Below are 23,829 nucleotides of genomic sequence, written 5' to 3' on the forward strand. Positions count from 1 at the left end.
GTTTACCCGGGTTGGACAATTTTTTAGTTTGAACGAGTATACAGTTGTAAGGTCGTACTAACGAGAAAGAGAGAAAGAATAATTATCAGTGAGAACAACAGGGATATTCTGGATCGGTATGTGTAATGCCAAACGCATTATCTATCTCACTCTTAAATCTTTAGCTTCTCTGAAAGTGCATGTATTCAAAGATTTCTGAGTATGAGCTTCATTACCCAGTTCTTGCAAGTTACATTTTTTAGACTTTTTTTTTCATCTGAAGGATGTGACTAAAATCGCTAATGAATAATTTTAATTCATCTATTATCATCGTCCTTATCAACCGATATGGAACCTATACAGGAAGATTTCTTTTTCTATTTGCAACAGATTTTCCTACGTTCAGGTGAATTTCTCATGCATAACAGTTTCATCTGATAATTTTGCTCTCATAATATTTAGTATTGATATGCAAGACCACCTACTAGCATACAAAAATGTGAATTGATGTCATTATTTTGCTTTGCTGCGCAATGGTCTCTTTTAGTGATGTCTAGCTTTGTTTTTGTGTATCCCGCTTATAAAATTCAAAGTGTACCGAAAACATGAATTATGCTTATTATTCATGTCGGAACTGTTACGTTATGACATCAGAAAGGACGATGCCATGTAACATTATTTCAATCAATAGGTATACTCTCCCAGACTCTGACAAGAGCTATTGCATGGGTTAGATGTATAAAGGACAAGAATTTCACCAAATTTTATTTTTTGAAAGTGCACATTTCCTTGACTTGTCACTGACGTATGATAAGGGTAATATTATTTCCCTGCCTTCTGAAAGAGGCAAAGTGAAGATAATACTATGTTGAATATAATAATAAGTGGTCTTCTCATCCAGCAGTGACTGAGCAAAAACTTAAAAATTCATACATTTTGAATGGATTGTTAGATTCTCCTTAAACTCTCACTGATGTGTTTTATACCAATATTGCTGCATTCACTTAATCCACATGAATTACTGTAATAAAGTTAACGTGGACTTGTCCTTTTCAATCTGACGGGTGACTAAAGACAACGTCAATCACTAACAATGTTAATACGCATCCCATTTCAAGATTTTTCATTTGGCACATGACAGTTTCTTCAAAGTTCAAATTTATTTTTCCTCATGCAAATGTGATTGAAAAGGATAAAGTCCTACAATAAATATTGTTAGTTTTAATGACTCCGTTAGGCCCTAGAAATGTGAGACCACTAAAGTTCCGTTCCTTCCTTTAGGTACAAAAAAAAAAAATTGTTACAAGGCATAATAAGCAAAGGCCGTTGTCCAAGTCAAGCGTTTTGCTTATTGATAACGGTGTCCTCCACCTGTACACTTAAAGATCTGAAATGATATTTATGTATTATTTCACATGATTATGTATTTGTAATGCGACATTTTGTTTATATTTTCATGACTTGTGAATAATATGTTCGATGCTGTTATACTTATCGTCTGTTTTGTACAAGTGGAGAAATAAAACTTACTGAAACTGAAACTGAAACTAAAGAAAGTCATCACCCAATACGCGGTTGGAATATCTAATCAACGCCTATAATAGGCCTATAGTTCTACTGGATATAGGCCTACTAATTTGATTTGTGATTTTCATCATTCCAGCATGTTTGGTGTTCATGAAGAACAAAAAAAAACCAAACAAACAAACAAACAACCAAACAAACATACAAACTACAAATTTGCATAAAGGGTGCCCTAGAATCTATTTATAATTCACAATCAAATTCACAATCAGAAAATCATAGGTTTTTTGCCAGTCATTTTCGTATACGTTTGTCATTCAAATTGAAAATCGGGTCAATCAAAATCGCGCAAAAAGATATACGCCATGAAAAGTCTCGCAACATCAATTTTGGAACCTTTAATCTTGTGCACTTTATGTGTAATATTTGGAAGATTTGAAATCATTTTTTTTCTTTATATATCTTACTAGGTATGTTCCCAGATATCCACCTCCAATAGGGAACAGACGCCTATAATACCTGGGAGGGGGGAAACATGCATCTGAATATTGGTTTTCTTGCTTTTCCATTTTAAAAATGGCAAAGGTTTCACCAAATGCGCACCAGATTGCTGAATTTCAAATCTATAAAGGTAAAAACCTCCCTCGTGTGGTGGGGAGGGGACACCCTCTCCCATACACACCCTCCGGTCCCCCTTTGGTCCATCTCCATGAAATAAATTCATAGTGAAAAGACACATTTAACAGCGGATAAAGAGGCGACAAGATGCCACGATTTAGCTATTCAAGTTTTTCCTGAACATTGTTTTTTTTTTTCTTACTTTTGGGACTGAAAAAATTCAAAAATATTACACCAAAATGAGCACTAGATTGTTCAATTCTAATTCTATAACCATAAAAGCTCCCAGTGTGGGAGGAGGACACCCCCTTCTCCTAGGGTATATAGGCTCATTCATTCATTCATTCTACAATTCATGAATGAATGACTGAATGAATGAGCCTATATACCCTATCATAGGAGAAGGGGTGTCCTCCTCCCACACTGGGAGCTTTTATGGTTATGGAATTAGAATTGAACAATCTAGTGCTCATTTTGGTGTAATATTTTTGAATTTTTCAGTCCCAAAAGTAAGAAAAAAAAAACAATGTTCAGGAAAAACTTGCTACCTCTATAAATGGGATTATAAGCAAATACGCTACGCGGATCAAACATTGTCAAAGAGATGACATATAATTATTACCATTGTGCCATATTTAGACATTCTCGTTGTCTCTTAATATCAACTTTTCTTACTTTTGATTGAAAAATTAGCAAAAACTTAATCAAAGTGCACCTGATTGTTCTAGAATTTAAAAATACATAAGTTATCTCGTGTGACAGGGGGACGCCCTTCCCACACCTCTCCCTTTGGTAGGCCTATATACACCTCAATAAGATACTGGGTAGGCCCTCTACACATTACACTGAAGACGCACACGCAGATCAAGACGCGATAGATAACACGATCTAGCCATTCACATCTTTCCTGGATATTAATTTTTCATACTTTTTAGGCTTGAAAATGTTGTAACTATTCTATAAAAATGGGGTTATCATTGTCCCTTGATTCCCCCCCCCCCACCTCCCCCCCCCCCCCCCCCCCGGCTATTCGGGCAACAGTAATCAAAGATCAGCATTCGTTTGACACAGTACTATCTGGATACGCACCCCAATCCCCTTGAAAAACCCTGGCTGCGGGCCTGTTGAATGAACTTGGACATCGCCGAATAATAGTAAGTCAACGTAAAGTTCAGTGTTGCTCTCTGGTTTGTTTCAAATAACTATACCATTCGTATTTACAAGAATGTAAATAGGGTTAGTACTCGTTAGAAAAAAGTTTTCGTTACGCATTCATCAATATTCAAATCCTTTAGGTCGTCTTCTTAATAGTGTTTAAAATGTGTTTTATACTTATAATATATTTGCCACAAAAGATTTCTTCTTTTTCTTTTAGACAGGAAAAAAAAGAAATACAATAGTCACAAATTAATTTGTTGAACTGACATGCATTATCCTACGAGTGTCCCATTCAGTCTGTGTTTAAATGGCGTTAATAAAGATGTTGGCACAAATGTTTAGTGTAGTTTGGTTGTGTTTGTGTAATTTATATTCTCAGGCTGCTCAAACTGAGCTCTTATACTCTAAGACAAATATGAGCTCTTGCTATATGGTAAATAGCGTTTGCCAGTGTGTTCTCTTAAATTGTTTAAGAATTCTAACACACACACACACACACAAACAAAATAACCCACAGAGAAATGAAAAATTTTTCATAGTTTTTTTTTTTTTTTTCTGAACTGCCGGGGGCAAACGGCTTGTGGTCGTTGTTGTCACCCCCGTATGGCCCGATTTACCCAAGGCCTTAGGTAAAAAGCCCATGGGAAGAAAAAGATAATAATATTGGATGTATAGTCAGATAACAAAACATCACACAATATTCACATCAAAACATGTTTCATTTAATCAACGTGATATATGGATAGCAATATGGGGCCCGCTATACCTTATATACACTGTAGGGCCCGTTTTACCCCACTTTCCCTAAAAGAGAGAGAGAGATTATTGGTTAGAGCTATATGCGGAAAATGTCATTGATACAAGAACAATGTATGTTGCAGCTAAGTGATAAATGATAATGATGATGATGATAATAATAATAATACTGTCTTTCGGTATCATGTAGCGTGAGTGGGAGTCTCATTTAGTCGGGGTAGGAATATTTTAGTGTAAGTGAGTGTAGCACTGGTGTGAAGTCGTGAGCTAGAAAGAGCGAAATATTTAATGTCATGAGAACAACAGGGATATTCTGGATTCGTATGTAATAACCAGACGCATTATTTATTGAAAAAAACCTCTCTGTAAGGTACATTGCATGTAATATGAGCCCTTAACATAATTAAAGTGTGCGGTTCCAATGGCACGTAAGTTATTATTTCTTTCTATTTTGGTATTTCTCCATCTGAAAGCAGGATATGACTAATATAACGTATGAATCATTTTCATTTATCATCCATATATCAGCCAATCAGACGGGATTTTTTTTTTTTTTTTTTTTTTTTTTTGCAAAGGACTTCTCTACTTGTGCAAGTGGATTTCTCATTTCTGACATTCTTGAATGTTAATTTTGCTTCATTGTTTGAATTTTGCTATGTGCTCTTGTTTCAGAAGAAAGTAAACTAATGTCATTAATTTTGCTTTATTGACAGCTGACGTTATATTTCCTTTATTAAAAATCAAACAATTAAAAAAAAATAACAACCCCCCCCCCCAAAAAAAAAAAAAAAACGAAAAAAAAATCAATCTCCTCTTATACCCCAAAACAAGATTAGAGTAGTGAGAGTAGTTAGTCTTAAAACACAGCAGTTCGTTCTGTTCTAAATAATTTGTTCGAAGAAATCATTAATTGAGCAATTAGTTACCCTCAACAAATCATATTGTTTGCGCTGGAGTTTTTTGTTTGTCAAAAAAAAAAAAAATAAAAAAAAGTACAAAGGAAGGCATTCATAGTAATCCTATTAATTTTGCTCATCAAAGCTACCATACTCGAGACAAGCCAGCCTCGCTTCGATACAAATTCTATTCAAAATATAGCGCGCGCATTCCATCACTGCACTAGCGATGTCTCGCCATACAACAGTGGGACACGGCCCCGGGGATAAAGGGGTTGTTTACTACCCGTGGCCGGCCGTGCTTGGTCGACAGGAAATGTATTTCGGCTGATAAGTGCTCATGCTACGGCCACTCTCGACTTTCTGCAACGCATTCGATGAAAATCTCAAAATGGCAAGAGCGCTCCCACCAGAGAAAATAACAGAACTGAAGCAGATCATACATAATCAGCTTGATCAGGTAGGATCGACGCGATCGAATGTTCCCAGACTCAGTCCAGTCCCAGCCCTATCCTATCGTTTCCATCGACAATGATCATGCGTGCGCGTGTAAAAGATGGGATTATTTATTTGGCCATACATTGCAATATAGTATACATGTAGGTCTACATGGGCCTAGAAATCTTATTAAGATGTTAAAGGGATCGTATAGTTTTGGTTGAGACCTAAATTCAGGTTTCTAACATTTTTTTTGTGAGATAAAGAGCATGTAATTCTATGAGCATGATGAGGAATTCAACATTCATTTGATGAAAACTGGTTTTGAAATGGCTGAGATATCCCAAAAAGAGCAATTCTAATAAGTGTGGGACTCACACTTTATTACGATCGCTTTGTTTTAATTTGTTTTTGGATGTTTCAGTAATTCCAAACCCGATTTTCATCATATAAATTTTTAATTCCTCTTAAATAAATGGTATGCTCTGTACTATTTCGTAAGTGTTTTCTCGGTTTCTCGCAAAAAGTTAAAAGCCCAATTCTCATCTCCACCAATACTGTACCATCCCTTTAAGGAATGAGTGACACATGTGCCCAGTGCAGTGGCAGTGCAGGGCCAGGGCTCGCTCGCCATGGTAAGGGCATGAGGGCAAAGGCCAAATACCTTGCTGCCAATTAACATTAAAAACTACAGAAAAGATTAGAATCTTTAGCAACTCTATAGCAAAGTAACAAACTAGATCTAAACTAAAACACGGTTCAGGTACATATCTGCTTAGTAAATTGTGAACGCGATGCATGACCATGAAATTCGCAAAGGTGCCGATGTTGAGTTACCTTTTTAAGGCCATGCTAAGAAAATGCATCGCATGCACTAAAATGGCATTATTTCACTATGGAGATTCAGAATCAACAATATGGTCACGATATTCGAAACTGCAGTATTTATGGTATATTTGAGGCAAAACTCAGGCGAATTTGTTTTATGCTTTTGGTTATACTTTTTGGAACATCGTTGGAGCATAATCATACACAGATGATAGTGGGTCAACTAAATTGGGTGGGTTATCCACCAAGGCAGAATGTTAGAGCTGTGACTAAAATTCATGTTTTGACCTAACCCCGGGGCGCTCCTTCACCCAGTTATGCTTCGCGTCTGGGCTGGTCGCAGTTAGTTTCGACCATGCCATGGGTATGGCAAACAAAAGAAGAAGTAAGTGAACTAAAGCAAGCAAGGCAGGAAAATCTACTTTCTAGATTAGGGGGTCTAGCCAAGGAGGTTTTATACATGGGAGTTCCAACTGGCTGTACTTATTTAAACAGTTGTCAGATTTTTATTGATGTACAAAAGAATTCCACAGGTGCACTTGTGCCTTTGATAATTGAAGTTCGACGCCGCCCTCTTGCTGAGCAATCTGAACATTTATTTTGAACGTTATCATAATGTTGACCATATTTTGCCTATTTATTCATTAAATGAAATGAAATTTCACTTAATGATAAAGCATGTGAAACAAAAGTCAATTCCGTCCAGAAATTTGCACAAAAGTGTAAATCAGAGCTGTATCATGTGAAAGTGTTTAAAACTGTACCATCCTGGAAAGCTGGTTTTATCACTTTTCAGCTTAATTTCCCCAATTAGAAGCAATGTGGAATAATCTTGAAGTATAATTCTTTATTGGTGATAGATATATCAGATTAGTGCCAACATATGCCCAGTCGAGTAATTTTCATCTTCATTTCAGCATTTTCCCTCAATTTCTGTTCGCGCATCATGTGATGCACATTTAATATGGTGCATGTGATGTGCATGTGTGTAACCGTGGCCTTCATAAATTCGGGCTTCTGAAATGGTATTTTGTTGCTGTTGATAGTTGACTGTGGTTTACCAGGCCAGGGTAGGGAGCTAAGTGAAAAAGCAACCCCACCCCCCCCCCCCCAAAAAAAAAGAAAGAAAAGAGACAGAATAAAGATTAAATCTAGAGTTTTTCTATATTACTGATTTGTTTTTGTTTTTTACACAGAGTGGTAGTCTCAAATTGTGAGTAAATTTTACTTTAATCCACACATAATTCATGAAGACCTTCTCTTTCTCCTTCCGTCTTAATCTGCCTCGTGAAGATTCTTGCAGATGAAAGGGGATGTATTGCAAAGGAAGTGAAGTGCTGAGTGTCTTAAGACATAAAATGAAAGTTTTTAAAAAAGTCAATACATGGACTTATTTTGAACCAGATTCCAGCCATTTTCATATTCTTTTTTTTATAAATGAAATTGATTTTGTTTTTGTATCATGTGATACTGATAGCATTTCCTCATAAAATTTGCCAACCCGCTTCACAGATGAATGTCCAGGCAAGAATCCGTGACATTCTCTCCGACTCAGTCGGCGACAAGGTGGATGAGAGCTCGGCTTTGGGGGAGCAGGAGCTGCTTGAAGCCGTGCGTCAAAGAGGCTTGGTGGAAGAAATCATGGACAGATTGGAGATCGGCGGGAGAGAAAGGAGTAGTCCATCCGGATCACGATCTGCATCACATGGTCCACGCCCAAAACAAGCCACTCACTTCATAAACAAGGACGATCGTGTCTCTGCAGTCCCCCTGAAGAAAGGTGTGTGTGTGTATGTGTGTGTCTGGTGTGTGAAATGTAATCTTTTTTTTCTTTTTTCTTTTTTTTTTTATTTATGTTTTATTGAAAAAATTATACAGAATCACACTATTTACAGCAATTAACTTGATTAGAATAACACAATCACTGAACAATGTAGAGGAATTGTAAAAAAAGAGCAAAAAAGGCAGAACATTAGGTTACCATATACAAATCAGATCTTGTTCAAGAGCGATATTTCGAGATGGGGAAGGAGAATAAAACAAACACGCAAACAAACTAATGAGTGGCCAATTAACAGTTTCAAATCTAATTATGCATGTCACCTTCAAAATTACCTGTTTGCTTTTGTACTGCAGTTTGCAATTGTCAATTGTTTTGCTGCCGTCTACAACAGTTTCCTCTGGAAACTAGAACTAAAATGTGGTGAGTGAATGGCTGCATATCAAATATCACATCATGGATATAAGTACTCCATTTTTCCCTCAGAGAAACTGAGAAATGTTGCTTTTTAACTGAAAATGTGATTTTCTAAAGGTTGATCTAGTGTGATAGTGTATTATTTAAATGCAATTAGGACAGTTTTATGCCAAAATTGGATTTTTTGCCTTCAGAATATGATTTTTACTTGCATCAGTATATTTTTAGATCTGCAGATGCAGAAGTGGGCAGCCCTGCAGATATTTTATAAAAACTTGCCTATCTTTGTGCAATGAGCATGTTGTGTCTTTGTATAGTGAGGTGAAGATAAGTCTACACTCTCAGAAGTCTGTTACTACAATGTACTGCTGTATATGGAACTAAGCTCCTTCCTTGGTGTGCAGCCTGCTCTTTGCTTGAAAATGACTGAATGTTTATCTCCGTCACCTCTTCCAAACCAGCCAACATCGACCCAACACGGCGCTACCTGTACTTCCAGATTCTCGGAGGCAAGGCATTCTTGGAGCATCTCCAGGAGCCGGAAGCGCTTCCGGGTCAGACCACGTCCACATTCGCTGTCCACATCCACTTCCGGGGTCAGAGGTTTCGGTCGCGGCCAGTGCCCTGTGCCTGCGAGCCTGATTTCCAGGAAGGCTTTTTAGTTGAACTTCACAATCGTACAGGAGGTATGGAAAATGTTCTCATCAACTAAACTTGTATTCAATAGAAAAAAAAGCAACATCAACAATTAGAATATATGAGGTATGATAAAGACACAGGCTGTCCTTAATGTCAAACATTCTGCTATGATTCTCATAGTAAGTGTAAGCAGCTTATTGCATCATTTTCCACAAGATTGGTTAATATTATGTATTTGTGACTATGAAATGTTTCGAATGTTAACAATACTCTGACATAGTTGGGGTTTTCCTGCTTTGGATTTCCTTCTGCATGCATGGGCATAAAACTGAAAGCAGTGCCAGGTAATTACCCCGACTCTGCATGAAAAAGGGAGCCTTTCTGACATTCAAATGTCAGTCACACCTGGATAGTATACGTAATTTATTCATAATTTGACGGTATACAATCATGCACTGTATGGAAAATTGTTAAATATGAAGCATGTGCATGGACAGTTATGGTCATCTTTAGATGCTGTTTAATATGTTTCTCTCTCGTATGCATATATGGCCCTCAACTTCACACAGGGACTTTACTTTAAAATCTCCCTTGATAGTTCATTTCCCATGTTTCATCCCCATGCTAGCCATCATTGATATATCATATCCCCCTTCCCTCTCGCTGTTCTCTGTGTGTAGGAGATGCAGCGAGGATGGCAGACACCACCACTCTCCTGTCGCTTAGCAACCCCATCCACTTGGTCCTCATCAAGACAGATCCCACGGGCGAAACAACCCTCCTCTCGTCACATTATCTAGAATGGAGGACAGTGCTGTCCACCAGCAGTGGTCGGCAGAGCATCCCTCTTGAGCTGCTGGGCGTTGGTAGGAGGGTGTTCCACTCAGTCTCCAGAATACTGTATATGCCATGTATTTTGCGAGTTTTTATTTTTGTGAGGTTTTTATCTTTTGCAAATTTCATACGTCAGATGCTATTCATGTATGTAGCAACGCATGAAAATATTTGCAGATCCCAAAATGAATGTGACATGCACGTTTACATTTCTCCGTCCATTGCTGTACTCCACGATCATGAATTTAATAACTTGTGAAATTATTAGTGGAAAATTGAGCAAAGAAAATGGGATTCCCGATGGAATCCCATTTTCTTTGCTCAATTTTCCACTAATAATTTATATTCTTTCTGGTCAGTTTATTCTGTCTTTATTTGTTACAAACTTGTGAAATTGTCAGGAAATCCTGATTCATGAAAAAATAGACTTCCTAAATGTATGGCGTATACGGTAATCAAAATTCCAAACTCTTCATGTGCCACGGTGTAAAGCCCCTGTGTGCCACATTATTCTGAGACAGCATCGTAGTCATGCTTTGGGAAAACATTCTGTTTTTCAAATCTGTGTAACTTCTATGGATTTTTGTTACATTGGACATGTAATGAGCAAAGTTGTAGAGAAAATGCCAAGCGTTGCTTTGATGTAAGTTGTGTGACAAATCTATGAATTTTTTTCTTTCAAATGACCAGTTGCTACATTATTGGAGGGCCATTACTTTTGCTCACAAAAGAGTGACAGAAACTTAGCATTTATTTGCAAATCTAGTAGGGAACACTGCTTGATAGTCGATCATCACATAAAATGCAAGCTACGTGGGACAGGAATGGAATTGCGAGAAGCGCTTTCATTGTACTGTGGCATGTAGCAGTCATTTTGATCATTACTTGAAATTGAAAATTACGCAGAACTGCCCAAGTGTCATGGTGTGGAGGAGCATTAGAACTACATTTTATTTACTTTTTCTCGTCCGTATGACTTAATGTAAACCCTTAAGGTGCGATCACACATCGCCGGTTTAGATGGCGGTTCATGGCGGTTCTCAAACCGCCGTGAACCGTGTCCCAATGATGGCGGAAAGCACTTTGACTACGTTCTCAACACGTTTTGAACACGGAGCAAACGCGGATTGACGCGGTAGTAACACGTATCGTCCCGGAAGGTGGAGGAGTCCATACCAAGCCCATGTAGTTGGATGCAATCAGAGCCCTTTCATTTGTCCTCAATGGGTTTCAACAAGGAGCGTTTTGCTTTGTTAGGTAAACACAATTCTAAAGAAATTATGAAACGTTGTAATCCCCTGTGTTTTACATATTGATATAAATGATGCAACAAGCGATTATCTTCAAGTTTCAACGTAACTTTTCTCTTTCTCTTTTAATTTTTAAAATATCCGTATTAACTGTCATTAAAAAGACATACATATCAAAGAAGAATCCAAAATAGTTTCCAGAGTTTCCTGTTCATTTGTAGGTTTATTTATCAAGTGATGTACAAGTACTTGCTCGTTTCAACATCTCTCTTTTTCAAAATTTTTCTTAATTAAGTTTTAACATAATTATTTCGCGTGTTGAATTTAAGATCTTGTTGCTTGTTTATCCATGTTTTCACAAAATTGCTCCTTCTTATCTTTCACAGCTTCTCGTGAAATATGAGCCTAGGAGAGTTCCTAAATCGTAAGGGGAATCTGTATGTGATACCCTCGATCCATTACGAGAAACTACTATGGCAAACGTGGTTTATGCCGCCCCAGAACTGTTTAACAGCATCCCAAGTGATAGAACATGCAAGTTCCATCAATAAGTCCAAAATGTTTTAAATACTTAACTGTTAAAATAGTAACATAGTGACTGTAGATGATGATATATGCAGCATGTTACTGTTTCTGAAATTACATTTTCCTGTTTATCTTTTTGTTCCCCCTCTAAAGCGCATAGAGACCTTGCCAAAGGTATTATGCGCTATATAAGAACGGTAATGATGATAATATAATAATAATATCTTTAACAACAGTCAATAAAAAGACATATTATGTACATTATACATTATCAAAGAAACATAGTATTATGTGCATAGTTTCCTCTTTACTTACAGGTTCATGTAACATAATAATGGTGTTTTTTCAAGTTTCAACATTGCTTTTCCCTCTACTCTCTTAAGTTTCAACATATCTGTATCAACATGCAGTCTTACAAAAATGGCATACATAATCACGAAAGCAGAACCCAACATATTTACATAAGTCTTCTGTGTGTAACACGTTGCTGGCCATCTTAAAAGCTGTTAACCTTTGATAAAATTATGAACTTACCTTTTAATGTAAATGATGTACCTATTCAACATACCTAACAACTTTTTGAACATTAAACTTTATTTGTTACTGATATGTGTTAAAGAAGTAAGGAAACTGTAGCATTTAATATATTTGCCCGATCTTGCATTATGGGTTTATCTTTGCTTTTGTCTCCATTTTTTATTGCTCCGCCACGAAGTGTCGCCGGAGCCATTATTCTCTTTTAAGTTCATTGTTTCTTTTCGCTTGAAAATTATGGCGGTGTTAACACGGTATTATCACGGATCTTGCGGTGCAAACACGGAGGATGCCGTTCTTAACACGATGAACGGCGATGTGAACACGGTCCATTTCAAACCGCCAAGACCGCCACGAAAAATTAAACATGTTTAATTTTTCTGGCGGTTCCCCGCGGTTCCCCGCGGTTCTCGGGGTTCATGGCGGATGGGTGACGGATGACCACGGTTTGTATACGGTGTAAACACGGTCTTTGGCGGAGCACGGCGATTTGCTGAACCGCCATGAACCGCCATCTAAACCGGCGATGTGTGATTGCACCTTTAATAGACAATGCAACAACTGCACTGCATAATGAATGCAGTGAATGTGGTCAACAGGTTGTTGATAAGAACCAATGCATCTGATTTGTTGCTAGGGTAACTGCAAGAACTGTAATTTGCAATGATTTTACCCTTCCCAATGAAATAGATCCCTGGTGCTGAAGCTCGATATATATATATATATATATATATATATATATATATATATATATATATATATATATATATGCCTCGCATTTGAAGCATATTCATTATGTTGTAATTAAAAAGAGATGTGATTGTGACTTGGAGACTTATTGTCATGTACTCTGTTTACCCTCTTTCTCCCTGTGATATAGGAGCTGAGTGCAAAGTTCCTGTAGGAATCTTGGAAGTCAAATTGGAGCTCCTCCCAAGACCAGACCAGATGCTCACGGAAGAAGTGATATCAACACAGGTAGGGCTCAAAAGAGGTACCGTGTAGACAGTGAAAGGAAATACGTAGGCAAGTGTCTGTGTGTGTGTGTGTGTGTGTTGTGTGTGTCTGACAGGGTGATGTTTATTTTGTGATGTACTCATTTTTCTTCTGATATCTGAAACTATAAAACTATGTGTGTGAAATATGATGAGCAGTTAACCAATCGGATAATTAGAATCTTTTTAGTTGTTCTATAGATAGTACCACATGTTTTAAGACACTGCTCAGTACTAGTCCATTTTTGTTTTGTTTTCTTCGTTTTTTTGGACCAGATCTCGGTGGAAAGGAACCGCATAGCGGAGCGTGAGCGTCTCTTCCTGGTGTATGCCAAGCAGTGGTGGAGGGAATACCTGCAAATCCGACCCTCGCATCAGGATAGACTGGTCAAGATATTTGCACAGGTGAGCTGTGCTTTCATTGCTTAATGTAAGCAAGTAAAATTATTAAGGGATGTAATAAAGTGAAAAATACTGAAAACAACCCTGCTACATGAAACATCTTGGCAGTTTTACCAGCATGTAATGTGGTGAAAGAATGTATTGCCTAAAATCCCCAAATTGTGTAATGCCAATATGCTTAACACATATATGATTTCAGATCATTGATTATGGCCGGCTTGTTTTTTTCATATTTTTTGCGCACATTTAGCATTTTTTTCAAGAATGTCTCCACCAAATGATATTTGACTGGAACAGGAATATTTAGCAGGAGCTGAACGTGAGGATTGTTTACATAGATGTAATGTCAGAATCCCTGAATCTAACTTGAGACACAGAAAGGATACTGTACAAGTTGATGCTGTCAAACTTTAAAAACACTTTCCCCTCTGTTTCTATAGCAGTTATCATTGATACACTATGGTAGGGGATGTTTAGAGAAGGAAAATAAAGCACATTGCAGTGTGCAGTGAAGATGTGTGCCCCAAATTGGTAGGGCAGGGGGTTTCTTGAGCAAATCAGCCCCTTTCTGCCATCATCAAAGTCCTATGTAGTGTAATAGCAAATTAATTGGGATGCCATTTAGATACCAAAGCAAGAAGAGGATGTTGCCTATGAAACTGTTTTGTCTGAAATGCACATTTGCACTTCTGCAAGGCACTTTATCCACATTGCTGCTCTCCACCCAGAAGTATAAATAGGTACCTGGTAGGATGAGAATGTCTGTGTTGCTTGATCAGCATGTGCGTGCCTGTAAAATGGTGACTGTCTAGAATGCTCCTCAGGGAGTGGAGAGTGAGCACTGTCAGTGTTTGCTGGGAAATAATGTATCCAGAGACTGGGATGATAATAGTATGTATGCACTTTGAGCACTCTACAGAGTGAATTTGGCTTAATGTAAATTCATATCATTATTATTATTATTATATGTAGGATGAGAATGGTGTCAACAGGCCAGTTTGCTCATTCGTCAAGCCGCTCTCGGGGGCCCGCCTCCTGGACTCTCCTCGGCATGCCGCCCGATTCGTCAGCGTGGTTGGGTACGAGCGGGTGTCTGCCGTGGGAGGGGGACAGCCGAAAGAAATTTGGAGCAGCGTCCACGCCTTCATCTGTAAAAATAAAGGGGTGAGTGAGATGCCACGTTGAGATTACATTCTAACCCTGTGGCTAGTTTTTGGCTAATTTCCCGTCCCAAAATTTGGCTATAAATGTATTGTTGAAGCTTGATAATCCCACCTTTGCTACTGAAAAAAAAAAAAAAAAAATTAAAAGAATAAATAGACATGATAGTAATGATAATTATAAATGACATTCAATTCTAACAAGAGCAAAATAATTTCAAATTCCAAAAGACAGAAAAAGCATGTTTTCCAGTGGCATACTTAACCTGAAAAATCTAATCCGTTTTTATCAAGATGATATGTCTTTCTTAGAGACTCTTTCAAGCATTTATTGGATGGAGGAGGAAATGGAGGCAAGAAGATATTTGTTTAAAGTTCATCATGTCGCTCCCATGAACTGGCCTGAGCTCAGTTGGTAGTGCTGTAGATGAGTGAGCCAGCAAGCGACAGGTGCAAATCCGAAGATGCTTTCTTCTTTTACACTTGGTCTATATTTTGTGAAACAGCTTGTATCAGTGAGCTTACCCAGGGAAAGCTGCAGCCAAAACAGCTATTCATAACCCCAAACAGTGGTGTTGTGTAGCAAAAAATATAAAGAAAGAAAGAAAAAGAATTGCTGTTGTGCATCACAGTCTCACTTCCTCGCAAACTTGCCGAGGAAGTGAGCTAACTTGAAGGTTAATTTGCAACAAACCTCTGGGCGCTGAAAGGTTAACCCTTCCATTCCTGCCAGGACTGCGAAGATCATGCAGTACTACTGTGCAGTCTGCTGCTGGGGTTTGGCCTCAACGCTTTTATCTGTGTGGGCACAAAGGGCAGAGGTCAGGCGCACTCCTGGGTTATGACCTCGGGCGCAGACGGACTGGTCACATTCTGGGAGAGCCTCACCTGTCAGAGGTAATTTGACATGTCATGTGACATGTCATGTGACTCTTTGGACTCGGCGTAATGCTGTATTTGACTTTTCTGTCTAAACATGGAGTGCAGTGAGGAAATGAGGCTTATGACATTGCAAACAATATCAATGCAACTTATTTTAATGATTATATACCAGTATCTCTTACCACATTTTCAAATATGGGCTACAGAAGAATAACAATTGTGCAATCAGTTGTTGGTAAACATAGATCATCACTGAAGATGAAGGGATTGCAAGGTTAGAGGTCAAACCCTTAGGTTGAACGTCAGCTTTGTCATTCTTTGTACGATAATTCAACTGTCATAAACTGGGATGACCGTGATATTACAATTCTGTCTGTGTGCCCCTGCACCAAAAGGGCTGCTATTATTGCTTTTCTTGGTTTCAGATCAGTTCTACTAATTTGTAAAATTGATTTTGGGAGGTGATGAAAGGTCAGACGTGTTTCAAATGTTCCATGGGTGAAGTATGACAGGGACATTGATTGATGAGACTTAGATTCTAGGTCAGATGTCGAGGTTGTATTCTGCATTTTTAAATGTATGTGTGTGTATACATGTGTATATGTATGTGCACAATTGTGTGGTTGTTAAAGTATGTTTGTACATATGTGTGTATTTAAACATCAGTACTCTTCTATTCATGTATTTGTCTAATTATTTATGTCACCATTTATCTAGTCATCATTCCTTCATTCTGCCATTGACTACCAAGGTACATCCACCGTCCTGTGAATCCCAATGATCCCCCATCCGTGGAGCAGCCCACTCCTCAATACCAATACCGCACCATTGGCTGTGTCTTCAACCACCAGGCCTTCTATGCAAACTGTCAGGTAATCATAAGCCATTTGGAAATGTGTGATTCAGGGGACTAGATGGGGTACATGTAATCTGAAGTCATCTCATCTCTGTGCTGAAAATTATGTGCATGGAAAGGAAACGGGGGAAAAAAAAAGAAACAAAAGTTTTACCCCCTGTATTCAAGGATAGATTTGGTAGAGTAAGTAGTATTTGAATGCCAATTTTAATTTAGTAGTAGTAGTAGATAAAGTGTACAAGACGCCAAATCAGTCTTTTAGTTAAATGCTCCAGGCGCAACTTGTGCAAAATATGAGTTACTTGCGCACAAGAAAGAGAGTGAAACGGTACAGTAAGTACATTGAAGAAAAGTAATGGCAATCAATTATTGTTGGCCAAGTAGGTTCATTCCCCCACTTTGTGTGCACTTTAGAGATAATGAAAATGCAAGAGTTCTGAGGACATAGAAGTCTAGAGGGAATGTATTGGTTGACCAGGCTGGTGTTGTATTGTGGAGCAGAGCCATTTAAATAGTGAAATAAAAGCAAAAGAATCTTGAAAATAATATGTTTATATAATAATATGTTTATATAATAAACCAGTGGAGTAATTTCAGGACTGGTGTGATGTGACTGTGTTTGTTGGAGAGGTTTATTACATGAGCAGCCGACTTCTGTAATTTTTGTAATTTTGCTAATAAGTTTAGAAGCAAACTGAACAGGAGGCCATTACTGAAATCCAGGCAGGATGAAATCAATGCATTACATATTTTCTTAGTACTGTAGCACTACTGTTAAGATATGTATAGATGAAACATTATTATGTAACTGACTTTGAACTGATCTCAAAACAAACTGAATTTGTGTAGACATTGTCATGTTTGAGTCAAGGTACACACCAAGGTTGTGGCATATGTTAGACAAGTCATTAGTGCATCTGCCTCATGATCCAAAGGACCCCGGTTTAATTCCCAGGTTCCACTGAGCATTGTTGTGTGTAATCATATTGTCCCCTCTAGTAAGAGGCAAAACATTCTGTCCCTCGGATAGGACATAAAATGGAGGTCCCGTGTTTGAGAGAGTCACAACTTGTGCATGTTAAAGAGCACGCTTCATTTATTCATTGCAAAGAGCAGGGTGTTTAACCTGGTGGAGTGGTCCTGCCTTACATCCAACTGGACCCCATGGAAGACCAGCTATTGCAGCTGAATACGGGCTATCCAGCCATCTTCTCATATGGAAATGAAACAAACAAACAAACAAGCAATTTTATAGCTAGCAAGAGTCATAGAAGTGATAGAAATCTTCTTGAGCCGAGTCTTTGTTTTTTGTCACAAATCTGTCCGGAGTAACATTAAAACAGGATTTTTTTGTTTCTCGCATAGCAACTCACATGGAAGCTACTGGCAACAATCACTGTGTCAGGTTCAAAGTATTCTGTGTTGTCTGCGGGATAGCGTGATAGAAGTGTCGCCAAGTTTTTTTGTCTGGGTTGCATGTGTGCAAAACGTATTGAGAAGTTTCAAAGTTCTTCGTAGAGTTGGTGGGAAACAGAATATTTTGATGCAGGAAACTTTTCAAGAGTTTCATTTATTCGTGTATCCCTGATCTGGAAACCACAAAGTACATGAATAGAGATATGTATTGGCATTCATACGTAAAGCCGAAGATGATTGTGGGTGATGCTGTGTTCATTCTTTATTGCATGTGCAAATGTATGACTAGTAATGACGTTGATAAAGAAATGTTTTTGGATTTTTTAAACAGCAAATCCTATGAAATTACATGTCAAGATCCTTCAGCCCTGCAGCTTGTGACGTAGGACTTCACATTTTCAAATAGGCTTTGTCTTAATACAGGTGTATGAAACTACTCAGAAAAATAATTAACTGAATCACCTAGAAAAATCACCTAAGTATTAAATGCCGTACCGAGGACAGTCCACTCTCTTGCAAAGCCAGCGGCATCTTAGATTCTTTGAAATGTATTCAACTGATTATTCCCAATGGCCTTTAGATAGAGATGGAGGATTTGCCTGTTTTTCATGGAGAGAAAAATAACGAGATTTACCTCAAGAGCTCACAAGCCCCATCTGAGACATTCCGTTATCATGTAATTCATTCATATCCATCTCCAGCTAACCGTACTGAACTCTTGAAAATATCCAATGTATTATTCAGTTTTTTTCATCCTCGGTCTCTTTCTCTCTCCCCCTCACTGACTTGTTGCGGCATCTCGTGAATTATTTATACCAATCTCCCCACATTCTAGTAGAGTGCTTCCCATGGGAAGATGTACATTCTAAATGGCAGTAATTAGAGGTAAACAACGAATCGATGAGGATTAAAGGCCCATCGGCATCCTCTTCTGGTCCTATGTCTATAAGATGACTGCTGCCTATGTGAATAGCTCTTCACATCACAAAATCAGATAACATTGTTTGATTGAAATATGTATCAAATTGTTGTAATTGTGTGTGCTTTTTTAATGCCTCCGACACAAAGTGTCATCTGAGGCATTATGTTTTTCAGGTTGACCATCCGGCAGTCTGTCTGTCCTTCCATCCGTCCATCTTTCTGTCTTTCTGTCCGTAATTGCGTTTATAGGCAACATAACTTAAGAATCGTTTTAGGTATCTGAATGAAACTTGACATATGTACGTATGTATGTACGAGTGGACGGACAAAGCTGGCCTTATCAATTCTTGGGTGCACACGCTCGAGGTCAAAGGTCAAATTCTTAAAAAATCACTCCCTTCCCCCCCCCCCCCCATATCCCTGCAGTGCCTGAAAGTATTCTCATGAAATTTAGTGTAACATGCATGTATTCCAAGATTATGATTCTGAAGGGTCAAAGGCAAAAGGTCAAAGATCAAGTGCAGATGCTAAAATTCAACTTTTTTTCTCCATAGCTTTGAAAAGGCTCAAGGTGTCATTATGAAACTTGATAGATATTGCCTGACAATAATTCTTTGGGGAATTTTGGGGTTATGGGGTCAAGGGTCAAAGGTCTGGTTATGCTAAAATTTTACCATTTAGTTCTGAAGTTACACTATGTTCTCCATACCTTCAAAAGTACTTGATGTATACACTTAATTATAGTATGTATACATGTGTTACTGCAAAGTAATTCTGTAGGGAGAGATTAATGTCAGTATTTTTCCCATATTGAAGTCACTTTGAGGAGACCTTTACTTTTATTTCAACCAAGATATTATGCTAGTTTTCATCTGTGTATCACCTGCTTTGACCAATTCTCTCACTACGTAATCTGTAAAGAATATCTTACATGGCATTTGTCAATGCTTAATTTCCAGGAAAGTGCTCAAAGTTAATCTTGTCTGCATTCGGGCACAATCATTACGCAATCATGCAATAACTATGTGTTAAAATTTGCACAATTGAACAAAGCACTGTTATTATCCTTGTCTGCATATTTATTTTGTGTGTATACCAGCCCACGGATAAAGTTGAGCTGTGTTACTTCGACCTCCATGACTCCTCACTATGGAAAGCCATGAGCGCTGATGCCATCTCCTCGGTGTGTGGTCCGTCAAATGTGGTGAGCCATTGCCATTGGCATATTCGGGGAAATACAAAAAAAAAAAAAAAGGCTCATTGTAGCAAGTTTGGTTACAATGATGAATAGTTTCTTAACTCGGTGAATGTGGCAGTCCTGATTTTCTATTGCTGTTGCGGTATATTTATGAGGTATAGGATGTAACAAGGTGAAATCGGAGATCCTTGTGACCTTTTCATGACAAACTGATAGTTTTCAAAGCCCTTCAAGTGCAAGCAAACAGTCAAGGTTCATAAATTTCGTGTAAACCATTATCTAGATCACAAGCACATAATAATTGAGGTGATAATATCCCACATCGCAAGTCTTTAGTTGACCAACATACAAATCATCACTTAATTTACATTCTAAAATGAAAACAAATCAAAAAGAGTAATGTCTGTTGCATGAAATAGTTGCTGTAGAGTTGTAATAGCGTAGCAATACTACAGAGGTGTGGTATGCTGTTTAATGCCTGTAAGAAAGCAAACTTCGACACAAAATCTAATGATTAGTGTGCTGTTCATTTCTATGTAAGGGAAGTTAATGGTTGTCAGCTCAAAGAGACATCCTGTTCAGTGCCACCAATATTTTTTTTAAATGAATAGAAAAAGGATGTCTTTCATATTATGTATGAATTTTCACAACTTTGTGCTCTACCTCCCCATTCTCTCATTTTCTTGTCTGCAGTCTCACTGGCCCAATATCCCACCCCTGGTGCCGTCTTCTTTTGACCACGCCCTGGTCAGCAATGAGCTGGAGCTGGAGCTGAGAGCTCTGACCGTAGACCACAGAAAGGTAGGTTTCATGGACATCATGGTTTGGTACCGTCGTGGACTAGATGTTAGGCAGTTGTCAAACATAGTCATGCTATCCCTGTTGAAACAGTTGAAATGACAAGATAAGCTCTGAATATGATAAGCTCCCCTTTTCTGAAACCTAGTAGTTATGCAAAAAAAAAAAAATAATAATGATGTTTTACATAATTGTGCATCTCAAAAGCATTTGAATGCTCTGATTTTTTTTCTCCAAATTTTCACTGATTTACTTCTCTGATTTTGGTTTTCATACAAAGCAACATACCATGATGGGATTTTCCTTATAAAGTTGGCGCTGTACAGGCTCACCTCTCCATATCTTCATAATCATTATTGTTTGTGTCTCACTGACCCTTCGCAGGACATTGGACTGACCAGTGTGTGGGACGAGGAGCTCAGCTTCCTTCTCAACCCCGCCCTGGCGGCCTACGAGCTTGAGAGGACCACGGGGCTGTCACCCGGCAACGAGGAGTTCCAGCAGGCAATAAGGAGGGCGGTGCCGGACGGGCACACGTTCAAGGGTTTCCCGATCCAGTTTGTCCACCGCAACGCACGCAAGGTGTTTGCAATGTGCCTCAGGTTTGTACCATGCCATGTCGTTCTGATATTACATTGAAATGTCAGCATAACGCCGTGTTGTATTGTACTGTGTAGTTAAGTGTAGTGTATTTAAGTGTAGTATTAATATATTATTAGTAAAGTAGTATAGTGTACTAGTACTCTAAAAGCTGTTATAGCCACGTACAAATATTGTCGTGAATGAAGCGGTCACAGACATTTCCGTAAGATGTTTTCACAGATTTGACGCTGTGGCTATGGTAAGTGCACTAATGCTTGTCCGTTTGCAATATTTTTGTGCATTGTTGAATTTGCAGTCGAACAGTGATTCACAAAATTCATGAAAATTAAACCCTACTTGCGAAAAGAACAGCTTTTACAGTAGTAGAGTGTGATGTTGTAGTGTAGTAGTTGTAGAAGTAGTAGTAGTAGTAGTAGTAGTAGTAGTAGTAGTAGTAGTAGTAGTAGTAGTAGTAGTAGTAGTAGTAGAAGTAGTAGTAGTAGTAGTAGTAGTAGTAGTAGTAGTAGTAGGTAGTAGTAGGAGTAGTAATGTAGTGTAATTGAGTAGTAGAGTATGATATTAGTACTGACAGCATTTTTTTCTCTGTGTTTCAATCATCCATGCATGTGAAGAATTGTGGGAAGCTATGAAATATGTCCCCTGATGAAATGTACAGTGTACATTGTAAGCACTGATTCCTAGAATACGTTAATCATCGGTGCCTAGTGAACATTCTTTGAAGTAATTAATTGCCTGATATTTGCCCAATATTGTAAAAATCTTTGTATTCACTGCATTGCTTTGTGTCAGTTTGTGTCAAACACTCTTCACAACTCAACATAATTCAACATGAATGTTGTAGTAGCTGATGAGGTATGCAAGGAGCATATGGCTATGGATGAGGAGTGCACACCAAACAGGCTTCTGTAAAATTGACAAATTTTTACTATGTTTTGTACCCATTTGCAGATTTAATGTATTTCATTAACTGTAAAATGAGGAATGTTCACGTGCATGTTAATTTCTCAAATTTTTCGAGAGCCGAAATTTGCGAAATTAAAATGCACAAGAAAGTTCTTGTCTGCACTGTATGCGTTGAATGCCAGTGACAATTCGCAAAAATTTCATGCCACAAAAAAAAAAAAATGAAGTTGGCTCCAATTTGCAAACGTGTCATGCTGTGAAAATATCTTGTTGTACAGTAGTTCTTTCTCTAAAGTAGACTTCACATTTAAGATTCTGAGTTGCCTATTCAATGAGGAGTAGGAGAGAATTTGTACAGCAAAATTACCACGGGACTTGATAGGATACTGTATAACCAGAAATATTCGCAGCATTTTTCGATTTGAAGTCGACGGCCTTTTCGCGACATGAAATTTTTAGGAGTTGCCACTGGCATTCTGTCCAGTGTAGACAAGAAATAATATTTTTAATATTCTAATATTGTGAACTTTGCCTCTTGCAAAATTTGTGAAATAAAATGCATGCAAATTCGTGAATTAAGATGTACGCGAAAATTTCTGGTTTTACAGTCATATTTTCTGCCCTGTGTTGATTTGTTTTCAGGTCACCAGTGTGTCAAGAAATCATCGCATGCCGTGGCGACCATGTCAGGCTGGCTGTGCGGGTGCGTGCCTTCACATACCCCGAGGCAGCCCTGGCCTTGTGGGTCATGTTTGCCTGCAAGTACAAGTCAGTGCTTTAATGGAAACCAATTAAGCCCAATTATAAATGTGGATTGAGTGAAAACAGTAATAATAGTAGAACACATCAGCAAAAGTATGAGGAAAATATTGAAAGGAAAAGGAGGAAAGTATTGATTCAAAAGTCATATATTTTTAAAGTTTGTGTGTCATCATCGCTGGACAAGGAGACTACTATACTTCATGATATCATTAAGGACAATGATAAGAAAATTCAACATATTTTCACTTTTCTAGCATAATGAAGAGCACTTGACTTTCCTCTTTCAGGAAGCAGGGGAAATGATATTACCCGTAAAATATGTCAGTATCAAGTTGATGGAATGTGTGCTTTACTGGAAAAATTAGATTTTGTGGAATTTTCATTATATTCTCTTTATGCTGTCCAAAATGATGTTATTAAGTGTAGTAGTCTCCCAGTCATCCAGTGATGATGGCAACAAAATTTTGAAAATTCATAACTTTTGAATCAATTGCCCAATTTTCCTCAAACTTTCACTGATGTGTTCTACTATAAATGTTGCCTCTCTTTCTCAAGCCACTTTGATATTTGGGCTGTGGTTTCCTTTAATTGTGGAAGCTTGAGCAGCGAGAGGACATTGTGTCACATGACAGGAAGCTGATGCTCTGGGGACAACTCGATCACGCAGATCGCTGCATCGCAGAAAGGGGTCTGCGGGAACAGACAAGCAGCAGAGTTGCAACCGCCACCGGCAATTTCCGCCTTCTATCCGTGGAAA

At 38.2% G+C, this 23,829-nt stretch overlaps 1 protein-coding gene across 1 annotated transcript; it reads left to right on the forward strand.

The window, feature by feature from the left end:
- Positions 1–5,214: 5,214 nt before the first annotated feature.
- On the forward strand, positions 5,215–23,189 carry LOC140232471 (centrosomal protein of 76 kDa-like). The gene is made up of 13 exons (XM_072312561.1): positions 5,215–5,391; positions 7,710–7,977; positions 8,856–9,080; positions 9,714–9,899; positions 13,057–13,154; positions 13,448–13,576; positions 14,546–14,737; positions 15,467–15,630; positions 16,367–16,487; positions 19,908–20,012; positions 20,700–20,807; positions 21,189–21,406; positions 22,953–23,189. Exons 1-13 carry the CDS (start codon positions 5,272–5,274, stop codon positions 23,089–23,091), a joined length of 2,073 nt encoding a protein of 690 aa, XP_072168662.1. The 5' UTR covers positions 5,215–5,271; the 3' UTR covers positions 23,092–23,189.
- Positions 23,190–23,829: the final 640 nt, after the last annotated feature.

The sequence above is a fragment of the Diadema setosum genome, chromosome 9 (genome assembly GCF_964275005.1).
Source record: "Diadema setosum chromosome 9, eeDiaSeto1, whole genome shotgun sequence".
Taxonomy (NCBI): Eukaryota; Metazoa; Echinodermata; class Echinoidea; order Diadematoida; family Diadematidae; genus Diadema; species Diadema setosum.

Coding starts and splice junctions, on each gene's coding strand:
- LOC140232471 (XM_072312561.1), top strand. CDS start 5,272: ATGCTACGGCCACTCTCGACTTTCTGCAACGCATTCGATGAAAATCTC. Junction 20,013..20,699: donor TGTGTGGTCCGTCAAATGTG/GTGAGCCATTGC, acceptor TCTTGTCTGCAG/TCTCACTGGCCCAATATCCC. Junction 21,407..22,952: donor GTGTTTGCAATGTGCCTCAG/GTTTGTACCATG, acceptor ATTTGTTTTCAG/GTCACCAGTGTGTCAAGAAA.